Source organism: Panthera tigris, chromosome B3 (assembly GCF_018350195.1).
Source record: "Panthera tigris isolate Pti1 chromosome B3, P.tigris_Pti1_mat1.1, whole genome shotgun sequence".
NCBI lineage: Eukaryota > Metazoa > Chordata > Mammalia > Carnivora > Felidae > Panthera > Panthera tigris.
The window spans coordinates 60,277,366-60,291,917 of NC_056665.1; the positions used below are offsets into that span (position 1 = coordinate 60,277,366).

Consider the following 14,552-nt stretch of genomic DNA (forward strand, 5'->3'; position numbering starts at 1 on the left):
TTTTCTCAGTGAGTAGCAACATCCAAAGAGCTGCCTCTCTCGTGTTTCTAAAAGAAATTAAGAAATAACTCAAGCTGCCATAAACTAATCTGAATGTGCCTCTTAACATTTCAACTGCAGAGTAGTCCAAATAATATAACCTGGTGTAAGGTAAAGGTACAGACAAGCGCTTCTGTGTGCAGCGTGGCCTGAGGAACTTTAAGGGTTGTGGGCTGAGGATTATAAAAAGCCTCCATGCAAGAATCATCGTGTCTTACAGCCTTAAATGGTCGAGCAGTTGATGGTGACAGCGGGCGTCGCACGGGCCAGGGGACTGAAAATTCAACTTTTGAGAAAGACAAGGTCAAATGAGGTTAGGCTAATTTTATCCTAACTTCGTTAGGGTGGAGACTGTTGTATCTAGAAAACTTAAACTCCAGAAAGAAAAGAGTGTGCTTATCACAGAAGATAAGGCAGGTGTCTCTCTCGGGGAATTGTTCACCTTTATCGTCCAGCCGCTCTCCCGGCCCCTCGGTCTCCCCTGTCGTGTCCCTGGGACCCCGCAGGTCGCCCCTCGGGCCAGGGCAGCCGGGACCGGACCTCACCCATCGCGGTGCGGCCTCACTTTGCGGGCCAACTGTTGGCTGCCGGGAGCCGCTGAGCCAGCCGCGGCCTTGACCTAAGGCCTTAGCCGAACCTCAACCTGGGGAAGCCCCGGCCCCACCCCCAGCCCCGCCCCTCCGCTCCGCGGCCCAACGGTCGCTCCTCCGCGCCGGCCCCGCCCCTCCCAGGCCGCCCGTGGCGCGTCGGCGCCTGCGCAATCGCGTTCAAGTGCCCCGACCGGGATGGCGGCCGTTTTGGAGTCGCTGCTGCGAGAGGAGGTGTCGGTCGCAGCCGCGGTGAGGTGGATCGCGCGCAGCGCCCAGAGTTCGGAGGTAACAGCGCCGACACGCCCCCAGGCCTGGCCCGAGTCTACTTTCCGCGTGAGATACCACCCCTCCGGTCCCTTTTCTCTTGGGTGCCTGGCTGTCAGCCCGGGCCGAATGCGCTCCAACTAGGGGCCGCTGCCGGGCCGTCCGCCTCAGCGCGCCCTGCGGTCCGGGCTGCTCGTGGCGCCGGGCTGGCAGCTGACCCTCTCGCCCCTCGCCCGCTTTTCCCTCAGGATGACCCCGGGGAGGCGGCCGCGCTGAGCTCCCTCCGGCCACTGCGGAAGGAATTCGTGCCATTCCTGCTGAACTTCCTGAGGGAGCAGAGCAGCCGCGTCCTCCCGCAGGGCCCCCCAACCCCCGCCAAGGCCCCGGGCTCCTCGGCAGCTCTGCCTGGGAGGCCCGGGGGCCCGCCGCGGGGCGGCCGCGGGGCGCGCAGCCAGCTCTTCCCTCCGACGGAGCCTTCCAGCACCGCCGCCGCCGAGGCCCCTTCGGCCCGCCGCGGGGGCAGGAGGCGGGGCCCGGGGCCGGGTCGCGAGCGGGGAGGCCGCGGCCCCGGGGGCCTGGAGGAGGGGGTCAGCGGAGAGAGTTCGCCTTGGGCCGCAGGCCGGAGGCCCAGGGGATCTGGCAGCCCCGGCAGCCCCAGCCTCGCGCGCTCTGATCCGCCAAATCTCAGCAACCTGGAGGAGTTCCCTCCCGTAGGCTCGGTTCCCCCCGGCCCTGCAGGGTGAGAATCAGGCCCCATCCACGATTGGGGTGGCACGAAGTCTGTGTTAGGGGAATCAGTAAATCAGGGCTGGGCTCTCCGCAGTTGAGCGTGGGAATGCCCGGAGGGTTGGGGGTGAGTTAACCACAGTGGTGAGGGGCCTTTTGCGAAGCGCCCCCCCCACCCCCCCGCTGTTGTGGTGGAGGGGGAGGTGTTTGAAGATAACGAATTTGAGAAAAACCTGTGGCTACTCAGCAGGACGAAGCCTTCGCGCAGGATCAATCCAACTCCGGTGAGCGAAGAGCGGTCACTGTCCAAGCCCAAGACCTGCTTCACCTCACCCCCAATCAACTGTGTCCCCAGTTCCCAACCCTCAGTCCCGGACACTAGCCCTTGGGGCCATGGCCTTCCCCCAGGGTGCAGAAGTCTGCAAGAGGAACGGGAGATGCTCAGGAAGGAGCGGTATGATCTTGCCACTCCCTGGGTTGTCAGCTTCCTCCCAGTGGGGGATCTGCAGGCCTTTTCCCTTGAGATTGGTTTGCCCCTGGGAGCAGCCCTGGGTCTGTTTCCTGGGCTGTGGATGTCTGCTCTGGAGAAACCTGAGTATGGCTGTGGAGGGGAAGCCAGGGGAACCTCTCATGACATCTCTCTGTCCCCCTAGCTCTAAGCAGCTGCAGCAGTCACCTACTCCCGCCTGTCCCACCTCAGAATCGGGGTCTCCCCTCCCCAGCCGGACAGGTAACCTCACAGCTGAGCCCGCTGACCCTGCCAGAGTGTCTTCCCGCCAGCGCCTAGAGCTGATAGCCCTCATCTACTCTTCATGCATCGCAGGTAGTTGAGAGCAAAGGGCGCTTGAGTGGAGATGCCTGCGGAATTTTGGTGTAGGAGAAATGATAAGGCAAGCAGAACTGAGCCTTGGTTCCAAATGATGCCTGACACCCTGGGGCTTCCTTTTATATCCAGAGAACCTGGTACCAAACCTCTTCTTGGAGCTTTTCTTCGTCCTTCAACTCCTTACTGCTCGGAGGATGGTGGCCACGAAGGAGAGTGACCTTGAACCAATTCCGGGAGCACTAGGTCAGTGAGTGAGCCTCTTTTTGGGAAATGAGGTCTGGAGATGGAACAGTTCTTAACTGACAGCTTGGTACTATCCTTCTAGATTCCCTGGAAAGCCCTCTGTTCCAGAGTGTCCATGATTGTGTCTTCTTTGCAGTACAGGTTTTGGAGCATCAGTTTCAGTGAGTTTCCCCAGCTTTGGCATTTGAGCCTTATTCCCAATGTTCGCTTGGGTCTCTGGCCACTTGAGGTAAAATGCTTGTGCTTAACACAGGTGCAATAACCTTGGGCCTTTTCCTACATGGAGCCTGTAGTTATTGGTTAAAGCTATGAATTTAACTCCTATAACAATCAAATTGCTCTCTGTGGTCTTGGCATCTGATCTTTGGGTTTATGTCTAATGTTTCCCTGCTCCATAAGGTTTCGTTTCTTCCCCCTTGCCTCCATCATCTTAAATTCTTGGCCCGTGACTTTGCCTTACATGCCTGCTCCATGTTCCAGATAATGTTCTCTGTGGGGTGCAGATGTCAGCTTCCTGTTTGCAGTCCATGTCCCGTTCCCAGTCATATGTGCTTTTGTCCCTGCAGGGTTCTTTCCTACTTGGACAAAGGGACCTTAAAACTGTTGGCTGAGAATGAGCGGCTGCTGTGCTTTTCACCAGCTCTGCAAGGCCGCCTCCGAGCTGCCTATGAGGGCAGTGTTGCCAAGGTAGGGAACTCTCCTGGCCTCCACCTGACCCTTCCCAGCCTCATAATTTAGGCAGCCCAGCACACACCGGGCTAACTCCGGGCAGGAATACAGAGATGAGGTTTTCTGAGCATGATCTGTGAGGGTTTCAGTCCCTAATGTCCCTGCCATATTTTAGGTCTCTCTGGAGATGCCACCGTCTGCTCAAGCTGTCTCCTTTCAGCCGGAAACTGACAATCGTGCCAACTTCTCCAGTGACCGAGCCTTTCATACTTTTAAAAAACAAAGGTGACAAGAAAAGGGAACTTTCAGGAGGGAGTGGGGCAGCATTTCTCTGGGATAGGCAGCCTATGTTGTTTTCCTAGAAACTAGGAGTTTGGCACTAATAGGTGGTAGTTTAGCACCACTGCACCCTTTCTGCAAGTATCATAATGGCTACACACCTTCATTCCATTTTCCTGCCCATGGACTTGAACCTCTGACCTCAGCAGCCTTCTCACAGGTATATGACATTAGTCACAGGGTCCTCAAACAAGAGAGAACCAGATCAGCTTTTCCTGTGTACAGAACTATGTGAAGCATGTTGTGTGCTGCTGCTGGGTCTTCAATGTTGTCGGCATGTAGAGAACTTTGGAGAGGATAAGGAATGGGGCTGTGGATAGTCCTGTCCTCGATGGTTCGGAGCTAGAGAAAGCACTCTTGGGAGTGAGATCAGCTATGCCTCAATTGATCAGGCGTTCTTGTGTCTGTCAGGGATGTGTTTTTTGAGGTGCTTCGAGAGTGGGAAGATCGGCATGAGGAGCCTGGCTGGGATTTTGAGAAGGGCTTGGGCAGCAGGATCAGGTAGGTGCTCCCACGCTGGTCACCTTAGTGGTGCTCTGGTAGTTGATTGGAGGAGGGCTCTTCCTCCACTTATAGCCCATAGCTCCTACCTTCTGTGTCCTCCTTAATCTCTAGTTATTGGCAACTCTGCCTCTACTCAGAGGGATTTGTATTGCCAGCTCCTTGCACTCAGAATGACTCAGACTTGTTATATGAGTGTGAATGCTTGGATGAATACCAAGCCCGTTTTCCAGGTTGCTTGAGTTTTGGCCCAAGTCACTGGTTAGACCCTTTCCAACATTTTCTTCATTGTCTAGTTCAGCAGCTCCAATAACTTTGCATAGCTAGATGCAGAAAGAATATCCTGTCCAGTGATCTACCTTCCACATGAGTCATGACACTCACTAGAGCCCAGTATAGACTGAAGATTAGGGATGGTATTATCTCTTGGTGGGTTCAGTGTGTCTGTAGCCTTGAGGGATCTTGGTGCTAAGGAGAGTGTCCCTGACCTATTCCCACATCTTTGCACTGGCCAACTCTGGCTGAGGTCTGCTCACGCCCCTGGGTAAGGACTGAAAGGCCCAAGGATTGGCTCGTTCTCTCAGATTTCTGCCCCCTTCCTCCTTCCGTCACATTCTGTTCCTGCCTCTTATGCCTCAGAGCCATGATGGGTCAGCTCTCTGCAGCCTGCAGCCACAGCCATTTCGTTCGGCTTTTCCAGAAACAACTTCTCCAGGTAAGAGCCCCAGCAGAAGAGATGAATCTACAGGAGGCAGTAGGTATTAAAGGCAGCCAGGTAATGGTGGGATGGAGCAGACAGACATGCAGGTCCTGGGCTGGAGTTTGAACAGGAGTTCTCCTTGGGGGGTGGCTGAGATGCAGGTAGCCAGAGGGGAGCCAGAGCCCTCCATCACGTGCCCTGCACCCACGGCCTCCCTAGCCTCCTCACACACCCAGCATACCCTGCCAGCCTTAGGCCCTCACTACTCCCTTGTCCTTGGTCTGTGCCATAGTAGAGCGAGCCCTGTCGTAGGACTCAGGCCCGATTTTAAATCCTGGCCCTAGTGACCGAGGCAAACATCTAACCTTGTGAGGTTAGTCTCTTTACCTATAAAATAGCGTGATCCCAACCTTGAAAAACAAACCTGTGGCACCTGATACAAGGCTGGCATTCCAGAAATGTTCATTACTTCCACCCTATTTTGTTCAGTCCTTCTTTCCAGAAAAACTTACTGTTTTTTTTTTCTCCTCTTCCTGCCGCGCAGATGTGTCAGAGTCCCAGTGGCACCGGAGGCACGGTCTTGGGTGAAGCTCCGGATGTGTTAAGTATGCTTGGAGCTGACAAACTGGGGCGGCTGCGGCGCCTACAGGAGAGGCTTGTGGCCCCTCAGAGCAGCGGGGGGCCCTGTCCACCCCCCACCTTCCCGGGCTGTCAAGGATTCTTCAGGGACTTCATCCTGAGCGCCAGCAGGTAAGGGTCCCCTGCAAAGTGCAGGGAATAGGGCTGAGGCCAGGAGGGGTTTGTCTTTCCAGAAGGGCAACAGTTCTCTCTCTTTTGCCTGGAATGTAACAGAGTGGGACCGGTGATGGCCAGGCTCCTCTAGCTCACAGTTCCTGCCTCCATTTCCTTTCCTGTTCTTTGACCCACACTGGTAACCTCAGCCTCCTTCCCTCTCTGCCCCACTGTGCCTTGCTTTCTGCATGAACTTTCTCTCTATTCCGATTCTGTCTATGCCTCTGCCAGTGTCTTTTTTTTTTTTTTTTCTTCACTTCCTAGCTTCCAGTTTAATCAGCATCTCATGGACAGTCTGAGTTTAAAGATCCGGGAGCTCAACAGCCTTGCCCTGCCACAGCCTGAGCCCAGTGACGAAGATGGGGAGTCAGATGTGGACTGGCAGGTTAGAAAGCAGAATGAGGGAGAGAACAGGGTTCTGACCTAGGAGGGAAGGGCTCTTTTCAAGAACTGGGTAACAGATTCAGAATTGCTCTTGAAGCCCTATGCTTAGGGCATCTTGCTTCCCTGATCCCTACAGGGTGAACGGAGGCAGTTTGCCATGGTGCTGCTCAGCCTGAGGCTTCTGGCTAAATTCCTGGGCTTTGTGGCTTTCCTGCCATACCGGGGGCCTGAGCCACCCCCCACCCGTGAGCTCCAGGACTCCATTCTGGCCCTGAGGAGCCAGGTGAATGGGGGCTCTGGTAAGGAGGGCCGGGAGGGGCCGCCAAGCCCTGGAGATGGAGGGCGTCCCCCACCTCCAGCCCCCCGCCCCCTGACCCAACCCTGCCCCGCCAGGTTCCCCCGGCCCTGGATGTGCGGGCGCTGTTGCAGCAGGGGCTGCGGGCCCGCCGAGCCGTGCTCACAGTGCCCTGGCTGGTGGAGTTCCTCTCCCTCGCTGACCACATTGTGCCACTGCTGGACTATTACCGCAGCATCTTCACTCTCCTGCTCCACCTACATCGGTGAGTCCAGAAAGGGTGAGGCTTAAGCCAAGGGCATGGGAGAACACTGCTGAAGCTGCTGTCAGTGAAGAGGGTTGAGCGGCCCTGTGCTTCCTGTGCGGTACCATAGCCATAACCTACCCTCAGGGGAGAGGCAGAAAGTGGGCACTTTTTTGCACTTTTATTAGCTGTTTTTTATTCCTCCTGTGGCTGAGCTCAGAGGGAGTACAGATCTGGTGAGGGGCGGTGGGGAGATCTGTATGGGGTCACCTGTATGACAGCCATCCCCTTTTGGTCTGCTTTTGAGAATTACCTTCCCAGTGATAGCTTTTTTTTATTCCGTTGTTTCTTTCCTTATACAAATGTACTGTTTAGGAGCTTGGTCTTGTCAAAGGAAAGCGAGGGGGAGATGTGTTTCCTTAACAAGTTGCTGCTGCTTGCTGTTCTGGGCTGGCTTTTCCAGGTTGGTCAAGTGGAGGAAGATCCAGATTGGGGAAGGGAGGCATCCACTGTGGGTGGAGTCAGGGAGTAGGAGAATGTCTGAGTCTGAACAAGGTCACGGCCAGAAGATGAAGGTTTAGAGGGGGTATGGGAATTACCATGGTTTCAGAGCAAGGTTGCTTTGTATCTGGTGGCCAAACCCTGGAACCACAAGGTCTGTGTGTTGAATCTCTGAAGCGCTGACTGGAGTTTGCACTGCTTTGATCTTTTGTCAGATTCCCACAGTCCCTGAGGATCTGTTCTTTCTGGAAGAGGGTCAGTTGGATACTTTTGAGGTGGATACAGTAACTTCAGAGCATGGGTTGGTAAGTGTTGGGGTCTGGCCAAAGCTGTGGGAGTGGCAGGAATAAAGGAGGCAGGCAGTCTGGGAGATCCTAGAGACTGAACTCTTCTGTAACTCTTCCCCAACTGTCCCATTTCTGGCACACTGGGGAGGAAGAGAAGCCTGCCTGCCTGCCTGCCTGCCTAACTTTGGCCTGTTCTCTCCCCCAGGATGGCATGCCTGTGGTGGACCAGCACCTACTCTACACCTGCTGCCCCTATATTGGTGAGGCACCCAGGGTCCTCAGTCCCTGGCCTGTCCCTTCATGAGCACCTAAAAGACATCCCGTGGGCCTAACACCCTAGTATGTTGTTCTCTTCTTAGGCGTTCCCCAGGTGCCTCAGCCTCTTTACTCCACAAATACTTAAAGTCCCAAGATGCCTGGGAGGGTAGGGGTGGTTCTGGAACTAAGCAGTTGGGCTTCCCTGTCGCAGGAGAGCTCCGAAAACTGCTCGCTTCGTGGGTGTCCGGCAGCAGTGGGCGGAGTGGAGGCTTTGTGAGGAAGATCACTCCCACCACCACCACGGGTCTTGGAGCCCAGCCTCCCCGGACCACCCAGGGGCTGCAGGTAAGGGCAGGGCAGAGGCAGGGGACATCCAGGGGAGAAGAGAGAGGAAACTCTTCATGCGCCGTTGCCTCCTCCCCATAGGCACAGCTGGCCCAAGCCTTTTTCCACAACCAGCCGCCTTCCCTGCGCAGGACTGTAGAATTTGTGGCTGAAAGAATCGGCTCTAACTGTGTCAAACACATCAAGTAAGGGTTGAGGGGGTTGGGAAGGCAGATGTGGAAGGTGCCGGGCTCATTCCCTTACCATTTACCCCCTCAACTCTTAACATTGTATTGCCAATCTGAGGAAAGTTAGCTTGAGGGGAAGGATGTGGTGGGGAGGCTAAAACTGCTAACATTATTTGAGGTTAGTTCTGACCAGATTTCCTTGCATTTGCAGCCCCTTTCTGATTCAGTTCCCTCAACCACCTTCAAGCTTTTCTGTTCCCGCTGCAGGGCCACACTGGTGGCAGATCTGGTACGCCAAGCTGAGTCGCTTCTTCAGGAGCAGCTGGTGACGCAGGGACAGGAAGGGGGTGATCCAGCCCAGCTGTTGGAGATCTTGTGTTCCCAGCTGTGCCCCCACGGGGCCCAGGCACTGAGCCGGGGGCGGGAGTAAGAGACGCCAGACCCTCATCCCCACTCTCCGCTTTTATTTTCCTGACTTTTTCTTTCTCACAAACTCATCTCTTTTTATTCCACGTCCTCTCTGAAACCCCCTTTTTCTTTCACTTCCTATGTAGGTACATATCTTAGGCTTTAGGACCCAAAGTCCAAAGTTGAGTTGGAAGAATGGGGGGTTGGGTGTCCCATTCCTCCCGGCGTCAGGGATCAGGGGTGGGCCCAGGGCTGACAGTGCTTCTCTTACTCCCCTGCCCACCTCTCCCCAAGGCAGAGCCCTCCTGGCTCAGCTGATTGGTGCACTTGGCCTTTCTTTCTGTGAGCCAGGCCAAAACCTCTAGCCATCACGGACTCTGTCTCCTTTCAGGTTCTGTCAGAAGAAGAGCCCTGGGGCAGTACGGGCACTGCTTCCCGAGGAGACCCCGGCAGCTGTAAGTAGGGAGGAGGCCTGGAGCCCGCGGGCTGCTGTTTGGTGGTGGGAGAGTTGTGCTGCGGGTCACGTGTGCATGAAGGTGGTGGATGGGTCCGAGGGTTGGTCCCGGCCTTGGGGACACCTGAGCTGTTGTTCATTCTCATCCCTGAGCCTCCCCTGGCCCCTGACGCTGCAGTTCTTCTGGGTCACAGGTTCTAAGCAGCGCAGAGAACATTGCTGTGGGGCTTGCGACAGAGAAGGCCTGTGCCTGGTTGTCAGCCAACATCACAGGTAAGGTCCAGGACAGGGGAGTGGCTGACCAAGTTCTTCGAAAGTGGACTGGCAGAAAGTGGGAGGCCTCTGGGGGAGAAGGAACATAAACCAGTTGGAAACAGTGATGGGCATGGGTTGGTGTGGTGACCCCTCTTCTGTTCTCCCTTTGACCTGCAGCACTGATCAGGAGGGAGGTGAAGGCGGCAGTGAGTCGCACGCTTCGAGCCCAGGGTCCTGAACCAGCTGCCCGGGGGGAGCGGAGGGGCTGCTCCCGAGCCTGTGAGCACCACGCTCCCCTCCCCTCCCACCTCATCTCCGAGATCAAAGTACACAGCTCCCCTCCTCCCTGCGCCCCTCTCCTCTCCCTTCTCCCCGCTCTTTTCCTGGTCTCCCTCCTTCCTCACGTCAGCTGCAGTGTTTTGTGTAGCCGCTTTCTGTGTTGTGCAGCTAGTTCGGTGTCCTTCGTTACTGAACGGGATTAGGTAGGGCACAGCTGAACTGAACGGTTTTCCTAATTGCTTTTCGCTAACTTCCGGTACCTGAATCACCCAAAAGGGGAAAAGAACAGATATGAAAGTTTCCGATGGGCTGCATACTGCTTGCATGGGAGGTGATGGGGGTCTGGGGGGAGCGGACGTCTGCTGTAGTAGGAAAGCCTCGAAGGGGGCAATCACCTGTGTTGGCACAAGATTTCAGAAATGTTCTTATATGTGGGATGTGATGCTTATTTAGTTGTAGGCAGTAAGAATAAACTACCATTGCTCTTGATTGTAAAAATTTAGATACCGTCTAGAGTAGGGCTCAGCAAACAGCCCATGGACCAAATCCAGCCAGCCTGCTGCTGATTTCTATAAATCAAGTTTTATTGGAACACAGCCACACTTGTTCACTGATGAATTGTCTAGGGCTGTTTTTGTGCTACAGCAGCAGAGATGTTAAGGCCTGCAAACCCTCAACTATTTACTGTTTGGTGGAGCCAAAGATTAGGACTAGGGACTAAGAAGGAATGACAAAAATGGAGAGTATATAGTGGGGAGAAGAAAAGGCTAAGTGGTTTTCTGTACTGAAGCCGGACTCTCCCAAGAAGATGAACAGAAGCATGGGGGATAGAAAATATAACATGTAGCCAGACGGTTCTCCTAAATGCTTTCAGGATAAGGCTCTCTGGGAAGTGGCTGGGTGTGGCTTTGTCCCAAGACGAGTGACATCTCTTGAGCTCTCAAGGCAGCATGTTGTCCCTCAGCTGACCTGCTCCATCTGTTCCCTCTGTTGCTGTCCACTTGGTTGGCTTCTTCTCCCAGCTGTGCGGTCCTGCCCAAGTCCCAGGTCTAAGGCACCTTGGCCCGGCTGCTTCATCCGGGGACTCGGTCTTCCTTTTCCTTCTGCCTCTTTCCACTGGCTTCTCGGTGGCCTCCTCAGTCCCAGCCAGGTATGAAGTCTCGCTCTGCTTCCACCCCCGCTCTCTCCAGGATGTGCTCGCTCTGGCTGTGGGGCCCCGGGACCCTGAGGAGGGAGTCTCTCCGGAGCATCTGGAGCAGCTCCTGGGCCAGCTGGGCCAGACACTGCGGTGCCGCCAGGTGAGACCTAACACGACGCTGTACTTGTGTCCTTGTCCAGTGCTAGTCACCAGAGCTGCATCAGCTCAAGGCTGCTGCTGTAAGGATAGCGCTAACGTCCAGCCTCTTCTCCACAGTTCCTGTGCCCGCCTGCAGAGCAGCATCTGGCAAAGTGCTCGGTGGAGTTAGCATCCCTCCTTGGTATGGCTCTCTGTCATTACATCACCCTTCTGTCACATCCCCCAGATCTCAGGTTTTGGTACAAGCTAGATTAGGAACATGGAGCTTTGTTCTCTTCTACCTCCCAGGGGCCAGCTAGGTGACCCTACCTCCATTTCTCAAAGCTTGACTTTTTTCTTTGCCCAAAGTTGCAGACCAGATCCCTGTCCTCGGGCCCCCAGTGCAGCACCGGCTGGAGAGAGGACAGGCTCACAGGCTCCTGCACATGCTGCTTTCCCTGTGGAAGGATGACTTTCAGGTGCCGGTTCCACTGCAGCTGCTGCTGAGCCCAAGAAACCTGGGGCTTCTGGCAGACACTCGGCCAAGGGAGGTGAGCTAGAGCGGTGGAGGTGGGCAAGTGGGCTCTTTAGCCCCCTGCACTCCTGTTCTGACACCCCCCTACCCTCACCCCAGTTGCTGTGTGTGTGTTTCCTTTACTCCACCTTTTCTGGCGCTGTGTTCGTTTCCTCTAATACGCTCACATGGGCTGCAGATCTCCTCCTCCTCCTCAGCAGCTCTGTCCTTTGGATCAGTCAGGGTCGCTGTGTCAACCTACCCCACTGACGCTCTCCATGTGTGTTGCAGTGGGACCTGCTGCTGTTCTTGCTCCGGGAGCTGGTAGAGAAAGGGCTGATGGGACGGACAGAGATAGAGGCCTGCCTGGGCAGCCTCCATGATGCCCAGTGGCCAAAGGTAAGGAGTCCTCATCTCCTCATCCATCTGTCCCTTTTCTCCTGAAATGGGGCCAGCGGTGGGGCCCAGGAATTCTTAGGATCTTCCCAAAGCTCAGTGGACTTTATCAGGTATCTTCAGGACCACCCTGAAATGGTGTGGCTGTTCTCGAGTGCCTTTTTCACATTTGAGTAGCTACTGTATGAAAGAGGGTGCCAGCGGAGGAAGGAAGATGGAGGGCAGGTAGTTGGAAAGCAGCGTGGCAAGGTGAGTATGGGTTTTTTAAATTAGAATAACCTAGATTTGAATCTCAGCTGGTACTGAATGTTATCGTAATCTAGGGCAGAATAGTGTATACCTCCTAGGGTTTGTCAGGATGAAATCTGTTGGTGGTAAGTACTCACTAGATGATTCTGCGCCTCCTGTCAGATTCCCCTCTCCCTGCTGGAACTGGAGCATCCCCAGAGGACTAATGGGAAAAGGTGTCATGTCCATTTCAGTGTAGAAGGCCGTTGGGAAAAAATAAGGTTGTCTACTCGTTGGTTAGCAAGGGCTAGATATTGGGGATTGAGTTTTATAGAAAGGATGTACCATCCAGAATTATGTGTCAGCCTTCTCTGTCCTCTTTCTGCTTATTCCAGGACTTCTCTGAAGAATTAGCAACACTGTTCAACCCATTTCTAGCTGAGCCTCACATGCCAGAACCCCAGCTAAGAGCTTGTGAGCTGGTGCAAACAAACCGGGGGACTGTGCTGGCCCAGAGCTAGGGCTGGGGAGTGGCCCTGCCTCAGGTGTCTGACCAGAACCCTGGAGCCCGGCCGGACTGTGCCTCAGGAAGAGGCCCCGTGCCCCCCTCGGAGTGCTCACCGCTGACCCTTGCTGACGCGGGAGCAGCTAAGTCTGTAAGTCAGGCTTCCTGCTCACATGCGAAGGAAGCGTGTGGCTGCCGGCATCCCACTGACGCTGACTGCAGGCTCACTGCCCGCGTCCTAGAGGAAGGAGGAGGGTTCACCAGATTCAGGATTGTGATGGGAAAGCCTAGAGACAGACTCCAGTCCTGGAGCAGAAGAGTTGGCATTTATTATTTGGATTATTAAATGACGTGTGTGGGCTTGACGACACAGGACTCGAGCCCTATTTGCTGCTACCCCAGCATCCCTTAAAACTCTTTGGTTTGGAAATCATGACAGAGGCAAGTGGCTTCTGCTTAACTCGTGAGTAAAGTTAAAACATGAATCTTGGGGAGTGGACGTTTTCTTACCACCAGGAGCTAGGCTGCCTGCCATCTCCTTAAAAATGCACAGTACGTGAGGTGGGGCTGACCTGCCAGAAGCCCAGCTTTTACCCTGCACCTTCTCTGCCTTCAGCCCTGTGCAGGTACTAACTCTCAACCGTAACTCCATACAGGGGCTACACACAGGGCAGAACATTAGAGCTTTTTAAAATAAACCGTTTTCTTTATCAAGGGCTTCATGTCTAGTTATTTTCACCTGGCTCTTCCCTTGAGAAGGCTGTAGTCTCAGGTGGGCTTGAAGGTGGGCACTGACAGGGCAGAGCAACCCTTGTGCTGGTTAGGGCTGGGGGTGTTGCATTTGGCTCAGAACAAAAGCGTTCTGTGTGTCTCTAAGTTTGGACTAAAAAGCGCTACCTTGATAACGTGCATGAAGTTCACTCCTATAAAATTCATTGCTTTTCTACATTGGCAGTGCACACAGATTCGGGCTGTGTTGGAGGAAGGAGAGGGTACTCAGGGAACCCTCCTGAAGTGTCTCGCAAAATTCTATCTGTGCGTCCGTGTGTAGTTCCTGGGGGAAAAGCACATAGCTGTCAAAGAGGCCGACCCAAGGCCGAAGGGGCCTGCTGTGTCTGTCACCTGAGGAAAGCTGGTGGGAAGTCCTGACAGCCCTCAGCACAGAAAGGTCCCTCAGCACCTAAAAAGCCACTTCCATCCCTCAGCTCCTCCCAGCTGCTCCTTTTACAAGTTTCTGCAGCTGAACCTTTTGTTCCATAATCTTTTTATCTTCAAAGGCCTTTATTTTGTCCTTTAAATCCATTTCACACTAATCTATAGGATTTGTCCTATAAATCCATTTATACTAAATTCAGGAAGTTCTGAATGCCTGGGAGCCAAGAAATGTTTTATCTTTCTGCACCCATGTGGCTTAACGAGAGCACTGCTCTCTGAAGGTGAGCCCTGAGGTAAGAAGCTGCCACTTCAGAGGACCCAGCTCTCTGTAGGTGGGACAGGTAGGCGGAGCTGGGAGGCAAGCCTGAAGCCCTAGGGATGCTGGGCTAATGCCCACTCAATTCAATATAGCGTGGGCCCAGCTCAGGAAACTTCACAGTGGCCTGTGTTGAACCTTAAAGGCCCATTCTCTAGGCAGTAAGATAGAATTACAGTGAAACAGTGAACTCATTAGGTTCCTTTCTACATACCTGCTCTCTACTAATTGTCTCAAACATTGGTTTTCAAAGGGTGGCTGGTCCCCAGACCAGCAGCCTCAGGACTTCCCAGACATAGAACAAATACGTTGGCCCCACTCCAGGACTACCGCATCTCAAACTCTGGGATGCAACAAGTTCTTCAGGGGATTCTGATGAAGTCAGAAAGCCACCTATCCAAGCCAAAATTTGACTTCCTCATGATCATTTGGAGCTGGGTCCCTGGATTATCTTTAGTACAGAATCAGCCTCAGTTAATATTCCTTAGCTTGCTGACTCAGGCCTGGTGTGTGGCTATTGTAGGAAGGGGATTGGGATCGCCTCTGGGGACGCGTATGTTCAGCTTCCCATTGCCAGCTCTGCTTCAGAAGCCCAG

At 54.3% G+C, this 14,552-nt stretch overlaps 1 protein-coding gene across 3 annotated transcripts; it reads left to right on the forward strand.

Moving 5' to 3' along the window:
* Positions 1–816: 816 nt before the first annotated feature.
* Positions 817–13,195, forward strand: CDAN1 (codanin 1). Of its 3 annotated transcripts, none has more exons than XM_042989063.1 (28): positions 817–914; positions 1,142–1,632; positions 1,867–2,073; positions 2,273–2,442; positions 2,575–2,688; positions 2,771–2,849; positions 3,255–3,375; positions 3,533–3,642; positions 4,108–4,197; positions 4,837–4,912; positions 5,442–5,647; positions 5,954–6,074; positions 6,210–6,356; positions 6,467–6,633; positions 6,988–7,075; positions 7,329–7,418; positions 7,606–7,660; positions 7,870–8,003; positions 8,085–8,188; positions 8,438–8,596; positions 8,970–9,033; positions 9,227–9,305; positions 9,465–9,613; positions 10,757–10,864; positions 10,981–11,044; positions 11,212–11,393; positions 11,648–11,755; positions 12,376–13,195. In XM_042989063.1, exons 1-28 carry the CDS (start codon positions 825–827, stop codon positions 12,499–12,501), a joined length of 3,699 nt encoding a protein of 1,232 aa, XP_042844997.1. In that variant the 5' UTR covers positions 817–824; the 3' UTR covers positions 12,502–13,195. The 3 variants fall into 3 exon arrangements, with proteins under 3 accessions (XP_042844997.1, XP_042844998.1, XP_042844999.1); XM_042989064.1 differs by having other exon boundaries at positions 1,870–2,073; XM_042989065.1 differs by lacking the exons at positions 10,981–11,044; positions 11,212–11,393; positions 11,648–11,755; positions 12,376–13,195 and having other exon boundaries at positions 9,465–9,566; positions 10,757–10,844.
* The last annotated feature ends 1,357 nt before the right edge of the window (positions 13,196–14,552 follow it).